The sequence below is a fragment of the Nannospalax galili genome, unplaced genomic scaffold, assembly GCF_000622305.1.
Source record: "Nannospalax galili isolate Female #2095 unplaced genomic scaffold, S.galili_v1.0 scaffold853, whole genome shotgun sequence".
In the NCBI taxonomy this organism is placed as follows: domain Eukaryota; kingdom Metazoa; phylum Chordata; class Mammalia; order Rodentia; family Spalacidae; genus Nannospalax; species Nannospalax galili.
In genome coordinates this window covers 503,257-528,587 of record NW_008332825.1, presented here as the reverse complement: position 1 = coordinate 528,587, position 25,331 = coordinate 503,257, and the positions used below count along the sequence as shown (strand labels likewise).

General features: G+C 49.8%; 1 protein-coding gene across 10 annotated transcripts in view; it reads left to right on the top strand.

The window, feature by feature from the left end:
* Col13a1 (collagen type XIII alpha 1 chain) overlaps window positions 1–25,331 on the top strand; it is a 143,257-nt gene that overhangs the window by 105,349 nt on the left and 12,577 nt on the right. For 8 of the 10 annotated variants that reach the window (XM_029560965.1, XM_029560961.1, XM_029560963.1 and 5 more), the window contains 16 exons: window positions 1,533–1,619; window positions 3,476–3,529; window positions 4,642–4,686; window positions 4,999–5,067; window positions 6,135–6,158; window positions 8,798–8,860; window positions 9,812–9,856; window positions 10,140–10,283; window positions 10,831–10,929; window positions 12,634–12,678; window positions 15,595–15,636; window positions 16,599–16,625; window positions 17,457–17,537; window positions 21,574–21,609; window positions 23,906–23,959; window positions 24,972–25,025. In XM_029560965.1, coding sequence (XP_029416825.1) covers window positions 1,533–1,619; window positions 3,476–3,529; window positions 4,642–4,686; window positions 4,999–5,067; window positions 6,135–6,158; window positions 8,798–8,860; window positions 9,812–9,856; window positions 10,140–10,283; window positions 10,831–10,929; window positions 12,634–12,678; window positions 15,595–15,636; window positions 16,599–16,625; window positions 17,457–17,537; window positions 21,574–21,609; window positions 23,906–23,959; window positions 24,972–25,025 — 969 coding nt within the window. The remainder of the gene's footprint in view (window positions 1–1,532; window positions 1,620–3,475; window positions 3,530–4,641; window positions 4,687–4,998; window positions 5,068–6,134; window positions 6,159–8,797; window positions 8,861–9,811; window positions 9,857–10,139; window positions 10,284–10,830; window positions 10,930–12,633; window positions 12,679–15,594; window positions 15,637–16,598; window positions 16,626–17,456; window positions 17,538–21,573; window positions 21,610–23,905; window positions 23,960–24,971; window positions 25,026–25,331) is intronic. The other 2 variants (XM_029560964.1, XM_029560959.1) reach the window with 2 other exon arrangements.

Below are 25,331 nucleotides of genomic sequence, written 5' to 3'. Positions count from 1 at the left end.
ATGCCAGATAGGAGATACCTTCTTTTGAGTTGTTGGCCAGGGTAGCCAAAGGGATTCCCAGATAGTAACCCAGCATAGAACTGGAAAAATGAACAGCAGACCCCAATCTTATCTAAAGGAATATTGTCAACTGATTGCTGCTAGATGAAGAAGATCTGATCTTCCTAATTCAAGGAACTCTAGATAGACTGTCTAGACTCAGCAGATGGACAAGAACTAGGAAACAGCTGGGGGCGCCGACAACACAGCAGAGAGCAGCCGGGATATCAGAGTATAAGGGCTCTAGTGGGGCCAGGGAGGCTATGGGAGGGTGCCATATGGGAAGTGGGTTTACAGTTGAATAAGATGGTTTGGGATGTTCTGTGTGATACACACACACACACACAAAAAAAATCAACAAATTTTTAGAAGTGTATTTTATTTGAGGAAGAAGCATGGAAATTTATGTAATGTTAATTGGTAGAGGTGATAAACATTACCATTGAAATCTACCTGATGACTTTATTAGACATACACAGGCGCCATGGATTCAAGTGCAACCGATGATGACTAGTAATAATCAGATACATACAGATTAGGCGTGCATGTGCGAATATTGACAACTGATTGCCGCTAGATGAGGAACAGCTGACCCTCCTAAAACAAAGACCTCTAGGTAGGCTGACTTGATTCACCAGAAGGGCAAGTAGTGGGGAATGGCTGGGGGTCCTGACAACACAGTGACAGTAGCAGGGATATCAGACTATAAGGGCTCTCGCAGGGGGAGGGAGGCTATGGGAGGATGCTATCTGGGAAGTGGGTGTAAAAATAAATAAATTTTTTAAAAATTATTAAAAAATTCTTCAAAGCATAAAAATTTGCTCCTTAATAATTGGTGGATGTGAAAAACATTACCATTGAAATCTACCTGATGACCTTATATCCATGCTCAGATGCCAAGGAGCTCAGAAAGTAACCAACACTAACTAGTAATAATCAGATATATAGAGATTAGAAACGCATGTGCAAACATCTTAATGTCAATTGCATCTTTTTTAAAAGTGAAGTCATTTTTAAAAGACTTAAGGTACAATGTCTGGGGAGAGCTGCATAAGATAAACCCTTGAGAGGGTCATGGTGAAGCTCGGCCTGTCAGAGGCCCTGGGCATGCTGCACTGAAGGCTCAGGCAAAGCTTCTGGTCACTCAGCATTCCCTAACATCGGTTATCCACTGGGTCCTTCTGTCACACTGTAAATATTCTCAACCCACCCAGGAGCACCACGACACACACTTTGAGAAACACTGCTAGGCCCCAGGTGTGATATGTTTGTTCTTATTCCACCTCTGAACTCGTCGTCCTTTGGTTATCACCATCACATCGGTCCCACAGCCAGGTTGACCCAGAAACCTCAGGCCCTTTAGTGTTCCTCTGCTCTCAGCCTGACCCCAGGGCTGTGTCCTGCCTGCTTCCTTTCTCCCTCAGTGCAGGAATCAGTCAGGTGCCTCCTCCGGCCAGGGAGGCCAGTGATAAAACTCTGCCTTCTATCCTTAGGGAGAAAAAGGTGATGCTGGCAATGCCATTGGAGGAGGTAGGGGGGACCCAGGTCCCCCAGGGATCCCTGGACCCCCAGGGCCAAAGGTGAGTCTTTACTAGGATCTGTATCACAGAGATATGGAGTCCCAAGGAGAGGCAGCTAGACAGCATCAGATGAACAGGCACAGAGAGACAGGGCCAGATAGATGTAGGCAGATAGACAGGGGAGATAGACAGGAGAAGATAGGCAGGCACAGAGAGGGGCAGATAGGGGAGATAGACAGGAGAAGATAGGCAGGCACAGAGAGGGGCAGATAGACAGGGGAGATAGACAGAAGATAGGCAGGCACAGAGAGGGGCAGATAGACAGGGGAGATAGACAGAAGATAGGCAGGCACAGAGAGGGGCAGATAGACAGGGGAGATAGACAGAAGATAGGCAGGCACAGAGAGGGGCAGATAGACAGGGCAGAGGGGCAGGAGAGTGGGGCTGCTGCCTCCCCTAGAGCAACAGCTCCTAACCTAACCCAGCAGGAGCAGCAGCTTCACCAAAGGCAGTTGCAAACCCTCCCCCAGGGTACTAGGGCATAGGGTTGCCACAGCTTGGCTCTCAATGGGGGTTTGGGGATGCCTGGTCACCATGTCTGTATCCTGAGATAAAGGGGAGTTAGAACAGAAGGCTGTGTTCCCGGCCAGGCCAGGCTTCAGGGAGGGTTTACCTTCTGCCTGTTCTAAAGGAATCTGTATCCCTGGACCCTGCAACCTTCACCTTCTCCAGCCTCCTGCTCTACATGGGTGACTTTCTAGTGGGTTCTAGAAAGGTCATGTGAACCAGGCTTCTGCTTCTAGGAGAAATGTCTCCTGGGGGCAGATGGATGGTCTTATTGGCTCAGATCAGGGATGGAGCTATGAAGCCTCAGCCAAGAGAGGTCAGGGGTCTCCGGGTCCAGCTGGGGTGGAGGGGTGAGACTTGGCCTCTCTAGAACCGGTGCTTTTGTATGTGTGTCTTCGTTCGTTTCTGGGATTCAGGAGAAGGAAGGGTGTGTCTTCCAACTCAAAGAAGGCATGAGTTACTCAACGTTATTAGTGGTAATGCACATGTTCCCTGCACTAGTGTTCATCAGGGACCTGCCATGGTGGTAGGACTGCACAGACTGGCTTAGAGGTTGAGTGTAGAGAGCATAGGAGCCTGGAGAGAGGCAGGATGAAGTGGCAGGCAGGGGCTCTAGCCAAGCCCCATGTACCGTCCTGACTAGCTTCCTAGCAGGTGCAACAGCTTTGACAAAGGCAGCAGTCCATATCCCAGGCTTGGGACCACAGGGCATGGGGCTGCTGCAGCTTGGGTTCCAATGGGAGCTTGGGGATGCCTGGCCACCATGTCTGTGCCCTATGACACAGGGGAAGGAGAGTTAGAAGGCTGGTTCCCCAGTTGTAGTCCACTAATAAGAGAAGCATCACAGTGACATCCTCACACCCACCTTTTCCCTGTCTCTCATCATGGACTCCTGGGGATCCTTCCCCAAGTTCCCAGAGCCCTCATGTACCCTCTCTGTTGCTCAGGCAGGGAGGACCCTGTACAATGTGTCTTTCCAAGTGTCCACACCATCAGGATGACAAGCCACAGGGCTGTGAGGGCTGTTGGAACTGGGCCTGGCATGCTAACCAAGGACTGACGAGGGCCAAGCAGGGCAGGTGGGCAGCAGTGAATGCCCAGAACTCAGAGGAGGAAGAAAGTAGACAGGGAAGGCTTCCAGAAGGAAGGGGGCCCCAGGCCATGTCCATACAGCAGAGTAGAGTCTCCAGGAAAAATGCTGTAAGTTCACAGAAGCCTGTGAGAAAAGAGAGGCACAGGTTCTATGCCCAGAACATAAGCAGCACTATCTTGTGCCCCCACTGCCCACTGTACCAGTACCCTTCTGTACCCTCACACCATCTCTCTCACAGCATCTCTTTCCTTCTCAGGGAGAAGCTGGTACTGATGGCCAGGCTGGGCCCCCAGGACAGCAAGGAGAAAAGGTAGAGTCTTCACAGCCGAGAACTTCAGGGTAAAAGTGACTTCAGGAGTTCAAACACAGATTAGAAAAGTCAGCCTTCCCTCGTCTGCCTAGACTCCAGGGCTGACCCTAGGCTGGCCAGCTATGATCCCTGACTTCCATCTTTCCTGATTGCTTGGACCACCCACTGAGGCAGTGGGCATGCACAAACTAGCCCAAGGATGGGACACTTAAGCTGGGTAGTGAGTCTGACCTGGCTTCTGGTAGCTTCTCAAGTCCAGGTCTAAGCAATGCTCTCCCTTCCTTCCATCTACCCTTGTCCTTCCCAGGTACACAATGACAAAAATGCTGGGGTGGGAGAGACATAGAGGGTGGCTCCCCAGAGAGAGCAGTGATGAAGTCATCCGACTTAAGACAAATCATTTGCTTTCCCTTTATCTTTGACTTTCTGTGGTTTTTTGTTCTGGTTTTCTCTTCTGAGTTCACATTATCCCAAACTAGATGTGGTTTTTCAGTTGACATCACTGTCCATTTGCTCCCTGTGACTTGGGTCCTGCTTCCAGTAGGAGCAACCCCAGGCCTTGGCCCACTCTGGGATGTCAGCATCTCTCTAGCTATTCCCCCTGACTTCTCTGGCCCCTGTCATGTTTCGCCCTGTAGTTTCAGTCTGTCCCAGGGAGAGTGGTCCCTAAAGAACCATGTGGACTCACTGTGGCGATCACTGAGCCCCAGGCAATGGCCCCATGCCACCTCTGCAGAAATGAAATCAGGGGAAGCAGAGGGCTTGGGTCCCTGCTGCCAAGGATGGAGCTGGTGTTAGAGAACTGAGAGGTGGCCAGAAGGACAAAGGAGAGTCACAACACAGGTCTAAAGGAATATCAGTACATGCAGAAGCAGTAGGGCCCCAAGGAACTCAAAGGAAGAGAGGAGTGTGGGCAGGTGTTGAGGATGTTTCTGGAAAGGGGTGGAGCCTGCACTGTAATGGACAGGGAAGTTTGTGTGCTGTTGGCTCAAGCTAAGATGAATGAGTCTCCTGGCCCCTCCATGGCCCTTCAAGTGTCACCAATTTGAGGACATCAGGTGTCCTTGCATCCAGCTTTATCTGCCAATTTTACTCATTCTGTCATGCAACAGGGGCAGCCAGGAGCCACTGGGGAGAAGGGACCAGCTGGCCCCAAGGTACGTGCGTTTCTCACCTGGAATAACAATGTAAAGAGGCTTGACCCTGGGTCTTGAGGGGGCAGGAAGGGAAGGGCATGCTGGCCCCAGGAGGGAGGTCAGCATGGGCACAACGGTTAGACTCGGCCATCTCCAGGCCTGTCTAGTCCCAACTACTCATTTGCTCTGCAAAGCCTTGAACATCCTGTCAGGCAGCCCCAGATGCTCTGGGCCACCCTGTGTGCCAGCAGGTGCAGGAGCAACCACCATGGGCTGCAGGCCTTCAGGCCCCTTCTGCCCCAGGCTCTGGCTGAGAGCACCTCTGTCTTCCAGGGCTCCAAGGGTGAACCAGGCAAGGGAGAGATGGTAGATTACAATGGAAACATCAATGAGGCTCTCCAGGTAAGTGGGCTCCACTCTAGAAGCTGGAAACCTGAAGATCCTAGTGGACCTCAGCCTTGACCTTCCTCAAGGTTATCTTGCGTCCCTACAGCCAGCCGTTAGGCTGAGCTTCCAGGAAAAAGTAGCTCCTCTGCTTTCCCTGGTTTAGCTTCTCACTATGGGGCCTCTAGGTAAATGACTCCATTATTTGGCATCAGGTGACCTGGCTCAGTGACTGGGACCTACTGAGAGCCCTATTGGGAACAACATGGCACCCATAAGGTGCCACCCATCTGGAGCTCTGGGGACCCATCACTCCTGAACACACAGCTCCTTCTTCACATGGTAGGCTCTGCCTCCCTAAAACAACTTGCTTTTTCATGAGTTTCATCCTGAATTATGAACCTTTCATCCCATAAGTGGGTGCCTGTAGCTTGGCAGTATTATCCGTTGTTAGGTCATCATGGTAGCCCATGGAGAAGCTTTCCCATGTATTGAAGAATTTTCAACAGTATCTCAGCCCACTAGACTTGGTAGTACCCCACCAAAACATACCTCCAGACAGGACCAAAGCTCCCCTTGAGGGAGGTGCAGAACCACAGCAGGTTGAGAACCACTGCTTAAAGGAATCTGTGTATGTGTGTGAAGGCATGTACAAGGTGTGAGATTCCTTGTTAAAGCCAAGGAGCTGATCTGCTTATTAAACAGGTTCGTACTTTGCTCTAATAAAGTTATTTAAAGGAAGTGCTTTGCTAGGCTGAACTCTGGGCTCTGGGAGAAGAGGAAAGAGCATGGGAGGCTCCAGCAGGCAATTTAGGAAGAACAAGAGGTTGTTCATCCTTCTCGCCTTACATTAAGAGATTGGACTTCACATTAGGTGGGTCTGGTCCATGTTAAACAGCCATCTAGATGTTCTCCATCCAGATAACAAAACTTTGAGGGATGTGGGGGTGGCATAGGGCTGGGAGCCACAGAGCTCACTTGTGAGGGTCTTCCTCCACCCGACTCCTTCAAGATGTGACAACTCAGGGACCTGCCAGGTGACCCTGATGTTGCTCTCCAACTAATTGCACGGTGTTGTTTTTCAGGAGATCAGAACACTGGCCTTGATGGTAAGTCTCCCTTCTCCCTGGCTTCCCTCAGGCACTGGGCTGAGCACTCAGTATAGTCTAGAGTTATATGACCCCCAGAAAGCATTCTCTGGGTTTCCTGGCCATTGCTGGTAGAGGGACAGGGACAGGACCAAAGTGGGGCTCTAGAGCTGTGTGCCCGGCACTGCAGCCAGCCTGGGTGACTGCTCCTCACCTATCCAGTGGTTCACACAGAAGGGCTCTGTTTACAGAAACACCAAGGAAACAGCAGATCCAGGAGAATATTTTTTGTTTCCTTTTTTTCTGAAAAAAGCAAGTAGCAACTCTCCACCTGTCCCCTTATCTAGAACTTGGTCTCAATATCTACACTTGGGAAGACCTGCGAATCCCACACTGGGTTTTGCACATGTGCCTACCAGCAACAAGTTCCCAGGAAACATTTGTAGTTATGACAACCATCACCAAGTTCAAGCTCCAAGTAGGAAGAGGAAGGAGCATAAAGTTCTCAGACTCTGGAAGTCTCAGTTCACCTAATAACTTTTTGTGGCCACATGCTCAGCAGGATGGCACATAGGTGGCTCACATCTGTAATCCCAGAACTCAAGAGGCAGAGGCAGAAGAACCACCACAAGTTCGCAATGGTCTACATCGTGGGTTCCAACCAGCTGGAACCATCTAGAAAGACCTGTCTCAAACAAACAAATAAGAAAACAATAAACCAAAAACACCCCTTCTGGTGATACCCCAGCCCTGGATGCTGTCACAAACTATGTGATTCTGGAACCAATGAACTTCATTTGGGAACATCTAAATATGTGATTTAAAATTACTTTCGGGACTAGAGGGATAGCTCGGTCTTTAAAGTGCTTGCTTACCTTTCAAGCCTGTGTGCCTGAGTTTGATTCCCAGAACCCACACTAAAAAGCTGGGTGTTGGACCAGTAAGATGGCTCAGCAGGTAAAAGGGGCTTACTATGTAAGCCTGCTGACCTGAGTGTGATCCCTGGAACCCATAGTGGAGGAAGAGAACCAACTCAACAAAGTTATTCTCTACCTCCATGCATGCATGCACACAAATACACACACAATACAAACACACACATCATACACATACAGTTTTTTTAAGCCAGCCACGGTGGCATGAGCTTATAATCCCGAGGCATAGGCAGTTGGATCCCTGAGGCTCACAGGCCTGCCAGCCTAGCCTACTTGGTGAGCTCAAGGCCAGTAAGTCACCTATCTGAAAAAAATCAATATGGTGGGGCTAGAGAGATGGCTCAGAGGTTAAGAGCGGGGTGGTTAACAATCATCTATAACTCCATTTCCAGGGAATCCAGTGCCCTCTTCTGGTCTCTGTGGGCACTGCATAACATGGATGCACTTACATACATGCAGGCAAAATACTCATACACATTAAAAAAATACATTTAAAAAGATGGATAGTGACTAAAGAAGACTTCTAGGGCTGTCCTCTGCCCTCCACACATAGTACACAGACACACCACACACACACACACACACACACACACACACACACACACACACAATCTATCAGAAACAAAATTTCTCTGAAAGCAGCATATTTAAGATGTAGATTACAATAAAATCTATCCATTTTAAGTTTTTACACATGTGTATATTAGTAGCTCCCACCCCAGTAGCTGCATAAAATTTCCCCATAGGTCCTAAGAGTCAGTCCATACACCCATCCCAACCGCAGATCACTGTGACCGACTTGCTGCCACTATAGGTTACACTTGTTTTTTCTAAAGTTTACTGCAGTGTGTAGCCGCCTATCTCGGGCCTCTTATATGACATAATGTGCCTGGTAGTCACTCCTGTCGTTGCATGGATCCGTGCTCGGTTCCTTTTCCCTGAGTAATATGCCATTGAATAGACAAACCAAGAATTCACCCGTTGTGGATATTTGAATTGTTTCCTATTCCCTGTTGGGGAAGGTCAGATTTCTGTCCCTGGAGGGAGGGAGAAGCTGTTTGGTATGGCCCTCTGCACCCCAACTCTAGCCCAAATACCCCAGGGCTCATCTGTTTGCACTTTGGGGTTCTTCATGTTATTTGATTTGTAGGGGAAAAGAAGGCCTGGGGAGTGTAGTTCAATTGGTAGAGTACTCATCTAATATGCAAAGAGCCCTAGGTGCATAAAACTAGGTACAGTGATGCATACCCAAAATCCCAGCACTTGGGAGATAGAGGCAGTAAAATCAGAAGTTCAAGGCCACTCTCAGCTATATAGTGAGTTCAAGGCCAGCCTGGGCTACAGGAGACTCTGTCAGGTAATAAGAAATATTAGATAGATGATAGATAGATAGATAGATAGATAGATAGATAGATAGATAGATAGATAGATAGATTGATAAGTAGATGATGGATGATTGGTGGATGATAGATTAGACAGATAGGTAGATGATAGATAGGTAGATGATAGATGATTAGATAGATGTTAGATGATAGATGATTGATAGATTACATAAATAGATGATAGATAGATACAGATAAACAAACAGAGATACATGTATGTATGTATTTGTACTACTGAGGAAATGTTATATTTGGAAAGGATTGATCCCTATAAGCCAGCTTCCACATCAGCCTCTGGTGACAGCCACCCCTCCTGCTAGAAAGTTCTTTCTTTCCTTTCTAGGGGCCTCCTGGTCTACCTGGGCAAACAGGCCCACCCGGAGCTCCAGGGACTCCAGGCCAAAAGGTAAGACCCTATAAGGTCGCTGCATCCCTGAACACATGAGCCCAGGGCCTCGCTTGTCCTGTGACCCACTCATCTCCCCAGGACCACTACCACATGCTGCCTGTCGTTTCTTCCCATGCTCAGAACCTTGGGCCCTGTTGCCCACCACAGCACCTCTCACTCCCCAACCCTGAGCTTTGCCACACTTCCCTACTAACTAGTCTTGGGTCATGTATATCAGAGAACCCCTTAAAGAACATGGACCCTGGAACGTACCCCTGGTCCTGGTCACCAGACCCAATGCCTTTGCTTTTATGCTGATGCTCTGCCTGCCCATCCCTGGGCTTCTCTTAGATGGATTCTTGGGTTTCCCCTTCTGTCCTCTGCCCATGAGGTCCCTGCTCTGCAAGCCCCTTCCACATTTCATTTCTCTGTCTTTCAAAGACTTCTCATCTTCCAAACCTAACTTGAAAGCCACCTTGTCCAGGAAGCCACCCCTGACCCATCAGGCAGAGTTAGCCGCCTCCCTCTTCTGTTCCCTCAGGCCCTCCTACATCATGTTAGCACACCCTCTCCACCCTCCCCTACCTAAATGGGGAGGGGGGATATCTTGGATTGTTGTGAAGAGGATAAGGCTCACCCTGCCCCCCTGTGAGCAGCCAGGATAGGAAAGTTAGGCTGTGATGGATCCATGTGCCACTCAGGGTTCAGACAGCAGTGAGAGACTGGCTAAAGCATGGATGATGCCCAGGCCCCCTTCATCATTAATTGTGGGCCTTGGGTACACACTGTACTTTGGGGTCCTGATCTGTAACACCAAGACAACAAAACGGATACCTCCCAGGACTTCAGTGAGAATTAAAATGCTCCAAGCCAGGGGCAGGGGTTGGAAGGCCTGGCACCAAAGAGGCATTTGTGAACAACCGACATTACTGTCTCTGCTCTGAGTAACTTCTGTTGCTCCTGCCACAGGGGGAGATTGGACTGCCAGGCCCCCCGGGACATGATGGTGATAAGGTAAGTAGAGGCCTCCGCAGCAAGGCTTCTGCAAATGGTCCTCGCCCTGGCATGTGGACGTGAGGCATCAGGAACAGGCCCAGCTGGGGAAAAGAAGGAGGGGGCACAAGGAAGGGGTCCAGGCTTCACTTGGCAGAGCTAGCCCAAGGGTCTCTTTGTCAGCTCTCATCCAGCACCATGGAGCCCAGTCCTTCCAGCACCGAGCCTTTTTTGATCTTCCTCCCTCCCTCCCTCCTCTTTTCTCCATGAATGTGCCTAAGAAATGCCATTGACATTTCTATAGGGACCTCGAGGAAAACCAGGAGACGTGGGCCCCACTGGCCCCCAAGGACTCCCTGGGAAGGATGGACCTCCAGGAATGAAGGGAGAGCCTGGACCCTCAGGGAGCCCAGGAGAGAAAGGAGAGACTGGACAAGCAGGCCCCCCGGTGAGTGGTGGGGCTGCTGGAACCCTGCATGCACCACCTCCATCCTGATGTGGGCTGTGCATGCCATCAGCTGCTCCCCCGAATTCAGGACATGGGAATTCACTTGATGCCACCCCTATGCCACTCACTCCATGAAGGCTGGTTTCCTGTGGTATTCTCATTCAGGAGACCTGACTCCTGTGCCTGACTTTACCTGTGTCCTTGGGAGAGTCACTGAACCTTGCAGAGATTCAGTTTCCCTTTCTCTGAAATGGGAGTAACAATGCCTTTCCTGGATCCCCTCAAGGGTTGTTGGAAAAGACGGTCAGGGGCATGAGCCTGCCTCTCTGGAAACATAAAGAACCCCTACATCAGATGAGGTTGCATGAACTGAAAGGGTCCCTGACTCAGGCAAGCTCAACCGCTAGCTTGGCTGGGGCACTTTCTCTAGGCCTTGGATACCCGTCCTCGGAGGAAGGGAGCCACATGTGTGCATGCCACAGATGGTCACATTTGCTCAGCTTTATGACCTTGGGCTTCACTAACAGAGACCTTTGTCGATCTATAGGGTCTAGACGGCCCAACTGGGGAGAAAGGAGAACCAGGTGACGAAGGGAGGCCCGGAGCGACAGGATTGCCTGGGCCCATCGGGCTCCCGGGATTCACAGTAAGGCGAGAGGGCCGGGCGTCAAGGGTGTCACAGGCACTGCAGATGAGGGCACAGGAGGAAGGGGCTTCTCACTGGGGCCAACAGCCTAGGGGTGCCTGACACCATACCAGGCTACAGCCTGGGCCTGTCACCTGGCCTGGGGTCCTGATTGGGTTCAAACAGAGTTCCAGCCTCCTCAGTACAGTATGGTGGCCTCTGTCTTCAGGTGCTATTTAACCCAAAAGTGTTGGATCCAAACTTGGAATTCCCCTCTTAGAAGTGGAAAAAGAAGCTAGAGAGGTAGCTCAGTGGTTAAGAGCACTGACTACTCTTGCAGAGGACCCAGGTTGGATTCCCAGCACCAACATGGTAGCTAACAGCCACCCATAACTCCAGTTCTAGGGGATCCAATACTCTCTTCTGACCTCTGTGGACATTGCATGACATTGGTGCACTTATATACATGCAAGCAATACACTTATACACATAAAATAAAAATAATAAATCAAAAAAAAATTTGGTCTTTTTGAGACAGGGTCTCCCTGTAGCCCCAGCTAGCCTGGAACTCACTATGTAGACCAGGCTGGCCTTGAACTCACAGAGATCCACCTGCCTCTGCCTCCAGAGTGCTGGGATTAAACGTGTATGTCACCATGCCTGGCCAAATAAAATATTTTTTTAAAGAAATAGAAAGAGCCAGGGAGGCAAAAACAGGCAAATCCCTGGGGCTTTGCACATACACACATACACACACACACACACACACGAAGTAGAAAGAACCTCAGAGTTCATCCAGTTCCACTTGTGACCCACAGTAGGAATCCCTCAGCAGATTCTGACAGTGGTTGCCCACCCAGCCAAGACAGACAGGCAGCTCACAGCTTCTCAACATACCCACTTCCAAGATGGAAGCCAGGCTGCTAATCTCCCCAGAGATTTTGTGATCTGAGCCCTATTGACTTTCTAGTGATGTATCACAAACTGAACAGCTGAAAACAGCAGGTATTTATCATCACCAACCTCCTGCGGTTCAGAAGTCCGGTCCTGTCAGATTGGGTCCCCTTCCTGGAGTCTCGTGAGATGCAGTCAAAGCATTGACCATCTGTATTCTTACCTAAAGTCAGGGGTCCTCTTCCAGCCCACTGGCTGCTGGGAGGATTCAGTCCCTTACTGAGTAGAACTGAGTCCCCAGCTCTCAGAGGCCACCAACAGTTCCCTGCCATGTGGCCTTCCCCATGGAAGGCAATTCACCTCACAATGGCTGACCTCTTCAAGGTCAGCGAGAGGGTCTTTGTAGAGTCTAGCACTAGCAAGATAGAGCTGTGTGTATGTCTTTGTAACATGTTTGCAAAATAATCTTAACACATGTTATGATTTCCTGTGTATAACACATATACATGGTGATATACAAAAAAGACACAGGAATGACAGGGATCCTGATGCCATGTGCCCTGTCCATGGCTGAGAAACAAGTCACAGTCCACCTCACAGTCTGTCCACTGCAAGATTCAGAACACCAGCCCCTCCTCCCGCCACTAGAGCCTTAGACCCTTGAAAACAGTAGTCACAGTGCCCACTGCAGTCCCCTGTACTGCGGGCTGGCGACCTGCACAGCCCCCAAGGGAGCAGCCCAGCTCCTGCAGCTTGTCACGGATGTAAGGGTGGGCCTGTGGCCAAGCTCCTGGGTGCCTGCACTCACACTAAGGTGTTTTGTTCCCACAGGGAGAGAAAGGAGAAGCCGGGGAGAAAGGTGACCCTGGAGCAGAGGTAGGTCCCCCTGATCTTTCTTTTGTGTCCTGGGTGATCATTTGACAAAGGCCTCATCAGAAGCACCCACTTCTCCAGGTTGCACAGCATCTCTGTGCTCTGGATGAAACTCTAGCTGCCTGACTGGCCAAGGCAGGAAGCTGAGCATCTGTCAGTTGTGGAGCCAGGCCTGCTGCACAGACTCTGGCTGACCAGCCCCAGGAGTACTCAAAGAACACCCTGCAGCTACAGTAACAGGAAAATAAACACAACTGCCTTTCAGTAGCACAAGAGCCATGGTCATTAGGGGTCCAGGCGTGTGTCCCAGAAGATAGGCCATTTGGACAAGGTCTGAATGGCTATACAGGAGTTTATCATGATGCTTCTGAGGTCTGCTCTCTCCAGAAATTCTTAGAGAAGGGTAGAAGTGAGAGGAAGGTGGGAGAAGGGGAGACAGAAAATCAACATGGAGACAGCTTTGCAGAAGACAGCAAGCGTTGTACATACTTGTAATGGGGGGGCAGAGAGCCTGGAGAAGGAGGGAGGGAGAGGATGTTTGGCAGGAAGGCCTGAGCAGTCTAGGAGTATCCCAGAGCAAAAGGAGAGACCACCAAGCTTCATGGTCCCCCACAAAGTCCCCTGGCCTGTCACCCTTTAATGTCATCAGCCCTGTGTGAATCTAGCAAAACTCTCCTTATTTAAAAATGGATGGTGTCCTAAAGAAATGATCCTGAATTCGGGAAAAGCATTCTATACACAATGTTCCTTCCAGAAGTATTACAAGTCAAAATTGGAAACAGACTAGGCGTCTAACAAGAAGGAAAGGATTGAAATACTTAGGTTACAATACTAGTAGTTGCAATGGTCTCCATGATTGAGGGCCTTTCTCTTGCCAAGCACCACCTTAGCCCTGGTCAGGTGGCACTTTATTCTCCTGCTCAGGGACCAGTATGTCACCAAGGAAAGAGGCTCATGGAAAATACACCAAGAAAAATAGAGAAATGGTTTTCACATCAAATATAAAAGACCAGAAAGCCAAATTATATTTATGTTTCCTCATAAGTACATAAATATATTCAGCTGTGGTTTACATAGCCAAAAAGCTGGAAAAATAAGGTAATATATTAACAGTCCTCCTCAACTAAATAAGCTAGAAATGTGTTCTTTTTCTTTCAATTTTCTTTTATTTACAAACTATTCTAATGAGCATATTACTTTTTAAATATTAAAAAAAATTGTCCAGGTAAAATGGGTTATGAGGGAGTGCTTAGAAGTTTAATATAGGTATAGGTTTCTATGATAAGAACAGTAAACATGATTTGTATATGTGTGTGTGTGTGTGTGTGTGTGTGTATGTGTGTGTGTGTTTCTGGGGATTGAGCCTTAATGCATGCTAGCCAGGTGTTCTACCACTAAGCTACAGCCCCAAGTCCAAGTGTTCTAGTTTCATCTCTGTTACTACGATAAAATACCCTGACAAAAAGCAATTTAGGGAGGGCTAGAAAGATGGCTCAGTGGTTAGGAGCACTGGCTGCTCTTGCAGAGGACCCAGGTTCAATTCTCAGCACACACATGGCGGCTAACAACCATCCATAACTCCAGGGCCAAGGGATCCAATGCCCTCTTTTGGCCTCCATGGGCATTGCATGACATGGATACACTTACACATATGCAGACAATACACTCATGTACATAAAATAAAAATATAAATTTTTTAAAAAGTAATTCAGGGGAGAAAGTTTATTTTAGCTTACAGTTCAGGTTACAGTTCATTACTGCAAGAAGTCAAGGCAGTAGAAACCTGGAGCAGTCACATCACATCCATGATCAGGAGCAGAGCACAGTGAATGCACACTTGCGTGTACTCAGCTCAATTTCCCAACTCTTGCATAGTTCAAGACCCCTGTCTAGGGATGGTGCCATCCGCAGTAGGCTGGATCTTCCATTAATTAACTTGTTAGTCTCTCGTAGACATGCTCATAGGCCAAACCAATGCAGACAGTCCCTTGATGAGTCTCTTCCCAGGTCATCCTAGGTTGTGTCAAGTTGACGATTAAAAACTAACCACCACACCAAGCAAAGGAAACTTTTTTCACAGAAGGTAAAGTTCCTAAAGATTGTGTTCTCTACAAGGAAACTGTCATGAACAGAAAAGGCACAGTCCATGAGATATGGGGGCTTGCCTATCTAGACTGAATCTCTTTCATTGCACTTGCCCTTGTTGGAAACAAAAACAACTGTCTTCGGCCTGTCTATTACAAACCTGGAGAGGGGCTGATCTTGAAGAATATTCTTCAAGGGGCCAGACATGATGGTACATATCTTTAATACAAACACTTGGGAGGCAGAGGCAGGTGGATCTCTGAGTTCAAGGCCAGTCTGATCTACAGCCAGCTAGCCAGGGCTACATAGTAAGAGTCTGTCTAAAAAAGAATTTTTTAAAAGAATTTCTCCAGGGACATCTCAGGCTCCCCTGATTCCAGATAACAAATCTCTACTCCCTTAAGCCAAGGACTCAATGTCTATGGGATCTAGATAACAGATGAATACCAAGAGGTCAGAGTTGAAGATAGCAGGCAGGGTGTGGAAGAGTCTGGACCCACTGCAGATGCATGCCCACCTGGAAGAAACTCCTCATGGCAGTTGCTGTCATGTACAAACATGAAATGAATCTGCTACTACTAGATAGACTGTTTTTTAGGAAAAACTGGAGGAATAGATATTCTGTAGACATTTCCTAGAAATACTTTCTTTCCAACATTGTATGAGGTCAATGACTTGCTATGAGTTTCTGTCCCAAGCTGTGGAAGCTGTGTGTTGGCCTGACCTTCAGTGGTAGTCCTATTGTCCTGTGACCTTGAAGTCTCAAGCTGGACCAGGGTCATGTCTAGAGGGAGGACCATTTGGAGTATAATACATATTCTCTTTGGCTTCTAGATTCCTGGGCTGCCAGGGCCAGAAGGACCTCCTGGACCACCGGTAAGCTTCAAGGACTTGGTAGCATTTCGGTTGTTGGGGTTTGATCAACAGTGTCCCCTCCCCTTGGCCGCCTCTGGGCTCAACGTCAGCCTTAAGTCTCTGTCACCTGCTCTTCCCAGGGAAGAGCTTTCTCTTCACAAACCCTCCTTGCCCCTCTTCCCTCCCAAATTAAACATGTCATCCCTGGTCTGGGCATGGTGGCTCGCACCTTCAGTCTCAGCACTTGGGAGGCAGAGGCAGGTAGATCTCTCTGAGATCGAGGCCAGCCTGGTCTATAAAAACACAACAAAACAGTAAGGATGTCATCCCAGTGACAGATACCCAGGGACCTGCGTTACCTGGTTGACTGGCAGCCATTGATGAGCTCTGTCACGATCTCTGTAGCAATCTCTGTCATGAGCTCTGCCCAACATGTACTTAACCCTTTTCTATCAAACATCTGTTCTTCACCTTCCTTCTTCTAGCCAGTAAGAAAATATTGATGTTGTCATTTTAAGTGACCCATTAAAACCTGCCCCACTGAATGCAACTAGCCCCAAGCAGTTCAGACCAACAAGTGCTGGTCCATACCTCTGTATAGTCCAGGATACCCATCACTTTCTGGGTCACCCACTATACTAGTAACAATAAAGATAGTCACCACCATTTAATGCAACCTGCTACATTCCAGATGCTGCTCTAAGCGCTTTGTATACATCCGTTCATTTAGTTTTCACTGTTTCTTCAGTCTTCCCTTCATGAGACTCTTAAGTCAGCTGTGGGAGACCACAGAGAGATTCGCTATCATCAGCCCCTGTCTAGGCAGATAGTTCTGACTCTACCCCAGGAAACCCCAAGCCAGAACCTCTTTAGCATTCTTATGAGCTGGGACCTCAAACCACAGTCTGCACCCCAAACCCTTGCTATTCTGTGGTCAGATAGAAATGCAATTCTAATGTGCCTTGTTCTGATTCCAAATGCAGGGCCTCCAAGGTGTTCCTGGACCAAAGGTAAGAAGAGATCATGTGACTTGGGTGGGTGGGGATGCATCCTGAACAGCAGAAAGTAACTCGGGGGCCCACCTGATTATTCTCCCTAGAGGACATATGTGCCCAGCCAGTGGAGGGCCACTGGTGCAGAACGAAGCCCTGTGGTCCCTCTAGCATCCACCACTGGCACCTGGCTGCTTTAGTATGTAGAATTTCCCCATCCATCCCTTGACTCCACAAAGTGACAGGCTAGATGCTTAGTGAATGGTCAAACCCTTTTTCCAGCTCATTTTCCCCAGGTCCTCTCTTTACCTGAAGTAGGGTAAGATAGACAGAGATGAAATGTGGGACCCATCCCCAAGTCAAGGAACTGACCTCTGGGCAGGGACTCTCTCAGTCTCTCTGGAAGCATCCAAGTGAATAAGGGGGGGTGGAGGCTGGAAACGTGAGTGTGGCCCTCCCGTCTACCCTGCCACTCTTTAGGGAACCTTGAGGAAGTTTCTTTTCCCACTGGTTTGTGAGCACAGAAGCACCAATGGTGGCATTGCAATTCATTGCCAGCAAACCCTGCAAGGTCCCAGTGTTCCTGCCCCACACATGGTCATCTCTAGCAGTTCTGGCCTATGTGTTGACCCCATGTCACCTACCCCATTTCCTTGTGAGGAGATCAGAGCACTCCAAAGGCTGTAGCTAAGGTCACTTATGGATTCTGGAGTCTCCACCCTACCACCCCTGGCCAAGCCACCTCCACCTCCTTTACAAACCTCCTGCATCTCTAAGACCTCAGGACAAAGCAATGAGCTGTCTGTGGCATGCCCTTCTGTGATCTCCTCCCGTCTCCCTTTGCTTCAGGGAGAAGCAGGCCTAGATGGAACCAAAGGAGAGAAAGGTGCCCAGGGAGAAAAAGGAGACCGAGGGCCTCTGGGGTTGCCTGTAAGTACATTGGGGCCTGTGTGTTTACTGGGAGGAGCCCTGCTGGATAGGCCCAGCCCACGCTGCAGTGCTGGGCAGGGACCAGGGAGGACATGGCTGGAAAACTCCGGGTCTAAACTTCTGAGCATTCCATGTGCTGAGGGTCTTCTTTTTGAACCAGGAAGGAGCTCAGGTCCTCTTCATCTTTCCTAGGCTTTCCCAGGCCACATCTTAGTGCTGGAAGAATGAGAGGCTAAGTAAGGCAGGGTCCCCACCCAAAGAGCATCCCTATGAAGAAGCAGAAAGGACTTGGGAGCACTAGGGCAATGGGCTATTCTCCTTCTCTCCCCTCTCTCCCCGAATAACTCTAAGGGAAGCCCTGCTCTTTCCTGTTATGTATTAGCCTCAGAATATGGCATGTGTAAAGTCAGCTCTGTGGTCTCAGCAAACTAAGACAGTTCCCACTGGGGCTCCAGAGGCCTATGATCTTAGCCATATAGAGCTGGAGGCCCCTTATTAGCCACTGAGGGCTGCTTCTAGGCTTCTGGTTGTTCAGAGGTACAGACCGGGATGGGTGAGTCCCTTTTTCCCATCTGTCACTCTGAGTCACTCTCCTTTGTAAGAACTAGGATAGAGTTCAGCAAAACATCCAAACATCTCACTGATGGTCACTTGAAGTCACAAATGAAGATGGTAGCTGGACTGAGCCAAAGGCTGCTCCTCCACTGAGGTCACAAGTGGCTTCCTCTGTCCCCAGATCAAGGCCAGTCCCTACTCCCAGTAGCTGTAAACAGCAGAGGAACCATGAGAAGTCAAGGACCCCATTATACAGAGCCCAGGGGTCTGGCTCATGCAAACAACACATAACAGGCAGAGGGGTCGTTTCCTCCTGACTCATATAGCAAGCATAGGGAGGGTTAAGAAGCTGATTCGTTTGACAGACCACAGAAAATTGATGGCCTTAGCAGATGCGTTCCTATGTCAGACGCTGGGTCTGGAATGACTGAGTACTTATGGAAGTACACCTTCCTGCCCCTGTCAACTACAAATCACTTGTTGTCTACCTTTATGACCCCAAAAACCCCAGTGAACATAGGAGTCTTGGGTCAGGAGTAGACATGCAAATGACCCAGCAACTCAGCAAGTGACATAAACAAAGACAGTACCAGATGAGTGACAGAGAACCCCCTTCTCTGTTTGAGTCTCCCACTTTTGGTAGAGACATGGGCACAAAGAAATCTCTTCCCTAGTTTGAAAAAAAACAAGCAAAGGTCTGGGGAGATGGCTCAGTCAGTAAAGTGCTTGCCTCACCAGTGTGAGGACCTGCGTTCAGATCCCTAGAACCCATGTAAAAAGCTGGGTGGCAGCAGTGTGCAACTGTAATCCCACAATGGCAAGATGGGAGATAGAGACAGGCAGATTCCTGGAAGCTGGAAGGTAGGCTGGCTAGCCTGGCCGGCATGGAGAAGTTCTGAGCCAATGATGGACCCGGTCTCAAACAAAAGCTGCAAGGTGCCCAAGGAATGAGGCCACTGGAGGTTGTCCTCTGATCTGCACACATGCTCTGTGCATGCACACAGCCACACCTACACAAGTGCACATACATACCCATACCATACCTGAAAAACCCAAAAGAAGTAATTGAACAAGCTTATTCATAGAAGGCGGCTCACATGGACTTCAGGAGCACATTAGGCTGTGGTAGTTTCTGTGGTACCCTGGAAATGACGTGGCCCTTCTCAGGGGAGAAACTTAGCTTTTAGTTCAGCTGAGCTTGGCCTTGAGAGGGGGAGGCCTGAGAGCCCAGCACATTTGGATCTTCCAGTGTTTATGAATCTCCCCCATTTTCTAGCATAAGCTCAAAAGTGTTTGCAATTCTGGGGACCATAGCAAATATGCTGTGGGGCTCGCCATGGTCCTGAATGCCTTGGTTTGTGCCTTCTGTCCCAGACCTCTCAAGAGAACTTGGCAACTGAGTCTGCAAAACGCACAGCTGCCCAGCTCCCAGCTGTTTCTAGGTTCTACCTGAATGTCAGCAGCCCTTTGGTAGCAGCCTCATTTCCAGACCTTTCTATCTGACCCACCCCCCATCACTTTACCTTTCAGAAGTAGCTCTTGATGCTGCCAGCACACTGGATGGAGTGACCTGGGAGCTTTTCAGACACGCAGTGACCCATGGTCCCCACTCTTGGAGACTTGTAGAACTGGGCCAGGATAGGACCCAGGCATCCACATTGTAATCATGAACCCAGGAGACACACATGTACAGAGTTGAGAGTCTCAACTCTAGGCTGGGATCAAAGTCAGGCCCAGAATTTGTGTTCCTAATGCTGAAAACACAGCCTTGTAGAATCCTCCTCCCCAGCACCCTTTCCCAGAGGAACAGCTCCTGGCACTCCCTCCTCTGTGTCATGTGCACACCTCTTCTGGAGTACCCCCCCGCCACACACACACACTCTCCTTCACAATCCTGAGACTGAGGCTAGTTTCTGAGGCTTAGTTGGAAGTAATTTTTAAAGTACTCCATCCTAGCCGGCTAGACTGTCCCCAGCTGCCTCCCCCTGGATTTGTCACACTGGACTCTTTGGAGAATTTCCTGCCTGTTTTTCCTAGGTGGGGGGCAGTGACAACTTGAGAGTCTGACACTGGTAAAAGACTTCCATTCCCACAATGTGTCTTACTGAGCAGCAGGGAGAGATGAGGCCACAGGGCTTGTGGGCTGAGTAGCATTCCGCTGCCTACCCATTTCCACGGAAATGTGGCTTTAGACGTATGCTCCTGCCAGCTGCGTCCAAAGCCTGTTTCTGTAAAAGGACATTTGTTTGCAAGCATGGGAATGCATGAGTTTGTGTCTAACTGTAAAGGGCCAGAGAAATGTCAGACATTGTCAGTATCATCATTGAAGGGTCACCTCCTCCCACCCAGCTGAAGTGGGACCAGTTCTGCTTCTATCCAGATGTCGAAAGTAGGGCCAATGAGAGGGTTGTGAGGAAAGGCACTTGCTGCTCAGCCAGATGACCTGAGTTCGATTCCCAGAACCCACATGGTGGAAGGAGAGAACTGATTCCCACAAGTTGTCATCTGACCTGCACAGACACACACATACACACACACAAATAAATAAAATGTAAAAAAATAAAAGCAGTTGGGGCTGGAGAGATGGCTCAGTGGTTAAGAGCACTGACTGCTCTTGCAGAGGACCTGGGTTCAATTCCAAGCACCCACATGGTGGCTGTGAATCGTCCTTAACTCCAGTTCCAGGGGAATCCGGAGCCCTCTTCTGACCTCCGCAACATTGCACAACATGGGTACACTCACTTACATGCAAGCAATACACTCATACACATAAAAATAATAAATAAAGCCGGGGATGGTAGCGTACGCCTTTAATCCCAGCACTTGGGAGGCAGAGGCAGGCAGATCTCTGTGAGTTCAAGGCCATCCTGGTCTACATAGTGAGTTCCACGACAGCTGGGGCTACAGGGAGACCCTGTCTCCAAAAGACAAAAAATAAATAATAATAAATAAAATATTTTTTAAAAATAGTCCTAAATCTCTGCCCCTGGGGGTAAGGAATTATAGAATGTGCTGCCTCCATAGGGGTACAAAAGAAACTGGGACACACACCCCGAGATGCTCTCCATAGGGACATGTCCTCCCTAGTAGCCCATCCTGGGGAGCACAGTTCTGGCTGCACATGTTACTCCAGGAATTCCTTTATTCCCTTCCCTGGAGCACTAAGGTACCCTGGGAAAAAGGTTCCTAAAGAGTAGAGGGAGAGAGGGGACAGGGGCTGCGGAGGGTCAGAGCAGCTGTCCGCATGGCTCGCACCAGCTCAGCAGCCAGCCACAGCCCTCAGTGTCTCCGTGTTTTTGTTGGTTTCCATGTAAACACATCCCCTGTCCTCCCAAGCTTATTCTCCCATTGTGTTTATTGCCAGCATTTATGTCTGTCCAGAGTCACCGCTTTACTTACCTCTTCCCTCCCCGTTGTCCCTTTTTTCTCCCTCCCACTCCTCCCTTCCCCTCCTTTTGGTCAAATTGTGCCCTTCGTCCAGGGAGCTTCAGGTTTGGACGGCAGGCCTGGGCCACCGGTGAGTGTCACTTCTCCATCACCCCTTCCCTGCCCCATCCCTGTCCTATGATCCCTCATCTGTCCCACTGTGGCCTCATTTCCTCTCAGTGATCATGCTTTGTCCCACCACAGACCCAGACAGTCCTATCCATGCCCACATCAGAAGCACTTTTTCAGGACTCTAGCCCACAGAAGGCCAGCCTTCATCGGAACTCCCCTTTCTAACTGTGCACTCGGGGACCTTAGATCTGCCAGGCATGGGTGGGAGGGGTCACTCTAGAAACCCAGGCCCTGACCCTGAAGGATGCCAAGCCCAGCCTGGGAACCCTACCCTTGGGCTTGAACCATGACGTGTCCCTAGCAAACACAAGTGTCTATGTTCCTGTCACTCTGTGTTGTCATCCTGCTGTGAGCTCTGTCCATCTTCTGTCTGCCCATGAGGGCTTCCCAGCCATATCCTGCCACCGACCTGATGTGTATGGGTAGGTAGTGTGGAAGGGTCAGGATGGGGAGCATGTAGGAGCACAGGGGCCAGTCCCGGCTCTGTGTTCCATGGGTATGTTTTGATTATACTGTTCACCATGAGCTAGATGCCTAAGCCACCCTACCGCCCAACAAGAGGTTTATTACAGAGCAAGTGAGGGATAGCCAGACCCTCTCTTTCTCTGTTCTTCCTGATTCCAGAAAACAGACCTTACCTACTCTTGCCCTGCAGGCAGCCTTTCTACAGGTACAAATCCCTGAAGTGTCCAAAAAGCATCCCTCCATTTTACCTCCAGTCCCCAGCGACTACTGTTACCAGCACTGACTGTCCAGGATCAGGGCATGGGATTTCCCAGCTTAGAAGCCATACCAGGGCTATGTGCCGGCCAACTTTCAGCCAGCCAGCCCAGCTATGCCTCAATGGCTACTTCCAAAGTCCATCAACCTGGGAAGTCAAGGCTCTAATGACTAGAGTGGCACATGGGAGAGAGGAGAGCTTGCCGGGGTCCCTTTGGGGAAGAGAAGCTAGGGGTGGAGAATAAGGTAAAGCCTAGAGCTTCCAGAAGTAGGAGTATGCACAAGTGACCCGTCAGAACCTCATCCTACTAAAGGCCTGCTCTGTGTCCTTGTAAAGAAGAGGAACTGAACCAGGAAGGGTTCCTGTTTTGCCAATAATTGGGCATCACTTCTTAGGTGTCAGGCCCAGCATTTGTGCATTTAGCTTTAGAGACCTGGGAACACTTCCCCACCCCCACTCCCAGGTTCCCTTTCTATATTTAACCAGAGGAAGCAGAAGGTGTCAGACTGAGGAATTCTAGTCCTGGAGTGTGTGGGCCTTTGAGATAGCCTAGCTCCACTCCTGCTCTGATCCACGACCCTAATCTGGACTCGTACTTTTTGTTGTGCCCTAGCTAAGGATGCCTACACAATTCTTCCTCATAGATGTACACAAGATACCAAGGATCTTCTCACAGCTCTTTTGTTTCCTGTAAAGCAAATCCATTCTCCCTTGTACTCACACCCACCTTCTGGTGCTACACTGAGTACCAAACAGTGCTCACAGGCCCAGCTCTACACCCCATGGCCTCATCTAGGGTATATAAACACTGAGGCCAATAGACAGGAGGCAGCAAAGTAAAAACTTGGTCTAGTCTGGCCACAGATAGGAACCTAGGGAAGATGCTTGCTGATGCTATAGCAAGCCAGGCTCTGTCTCCAAGCAACAGGCTCTAGTGGTTGCAGCCCTTGGCTTGCTGCCCCACCCTCAGCAACTCAGAGCCCTGGGTTAGGAGAGCTCCTGCCCCTACTCCTTGAAAGCCAGTGTGGTCCTGACATTTGAGGATACTAACTCCTAGCTATCCAGCCTATTCTGAAGGTGTGGGGGTCTTGAGGGGTCTGCAATGGATGGGGGAGGGGTGCTGGATAGCCCTCTCATGCCTGCCTCTCTGTGTATGTCCGCATCAGTCTCTATGGCATGAAGACCCTTCTGCTGCATGTGGAGCTGTGACAGTAAGGGGGTGTTGGCCCTAGGCCCCCACTCCTGGGATGGGGTCACCTTCCTCCCCAGTGCTTCTTGGGAGCAAACCAAGCAACCATTCTCCTTCTGTTTTCAGCCTTGGCAAGCTTGGCTGCGATTTCATTCCACGAATCTGGCTCCTCCCCGGCCCTTAAATCCAAAATGGATCATGGCCCAGTCAAATGACCTTCAACAAGCCTGGCCTCGCCAACCCTGAAAACCAGGCCTCAGGCTTTGCACACCCTCAGGGGGATGGGATTCTTAGGGCTGCCCCAGGAATGGGACGCCTCACCTGTACTTTCTTTCACCTCCCTAGGGTACTCCAGGACCAATCGGAGTTCCAGGCCCAGCTGGACCAAAGGGCGAAAGGGTGAGCACTTAATGAGCTAGGATCCTGGGAGGCCAGGAGGGAGGAGCCCATCAGGCTTGTTCAGCCCCTGTTCACAGGATCCAGCCCCAGGTGTTTCAGCTTTCACCCCTTCCCCCATCCATCACTCATGGCAGCCTGAGGGAGCCAGGCAGATCTGAGGGAGAAGAAAACCATCTTGTGGCTATAAAGGGACAGAAACAGACGTGACGTGAAAAGCCCCTCCCGTCTGCCAGTGCTGTAGAATCAGTCACAGTTGGTCACAGTTATTAGATTTCTCAGAGACACGGGTCTGTTATCATCATTTAGAGAAACAGTATGGGAAAGAAGGCCAGGTGAGATTTAGAAAGTCCCCAGAGAGGACATCAAGAAGTGAAGAGGTCAGAGCAGAAGGCAGGGCTCCCACAGTCACTGTTGAGTGGCCTCAGCCAAGGTATATGATATCTGAGGTCCAACTCCATCTGTCATAGAAAGGGGCCTGTGAGAGGATGAGAGTGGCAGGAGTTAGCTAACCAGAGGCCTCTGATCCTCTCTGCCAGCCACGTTCCCACACACCCAGAACTAGGCATTCCTGGAAGGTAGGCTCCAAGCATCTGTGGCGCTCTCTGCCCTCTTTTCTCCCTCTGCCCTCCTACTGTCCCAAGGGAGGCTTGAGGTTCTGAGGTAGGAAGCTTCTACAGAGAGCATGGGCCTCTCTGAGATCACTGGTCACCTGGCTGCTCTGGGATGGCAACCCAGGCTTCAGGGAAGAACTCAAAGTTCTTTTTCCTCTCCCTCAGGCCAGCCAATACCCCTAGGAGGTTGTCTATCCCTTCCTGGGAGTCTCAGGGAGCAGGTTGTACTGAAGAGACAGGGAAGGGCTCACCAGGGGCACCCCACCTTGCACACACACTTCACTTTCTGAGGGCTCTTGGGGAAGGGCAGGGAGATTTCCCCAGGTCCCAATAGTGAAGTAGGAAAAGTGATGGGTGTCCCCATGGCAGGGAGGGCTCACAGGTGCCTTTATCTGTTTCAGGGCAGCAAAGGAGACCCAGGGATGACTGGACCAATGGGAGCAGCTGGACTTCCTGTGAGTCTCATAGGACCAGAGGGTGTCTCTGCTACCCACCTCCCCACCTACTAGAGGCAAGGTCAAAACAGACAGCCCAGAGTCTAGAAAGCAGACCTGGGGCTGAAGGAGAATTCTCATTTCTATAACAGAGAAGCCGCCCAGAGTTAACTGAGGAAGAGCTAGAAGTCCCTGTGGTACAGGGGACAGGTGCTCAGTCATTGAGACCAGCTCACAGATGTAACAAGACATCCAGAACCTTCCCCTTTAGCCCCTGCATCTGATACAATAGGGTCCCCAGATGACTGTGCCACCACCCCTACTCTT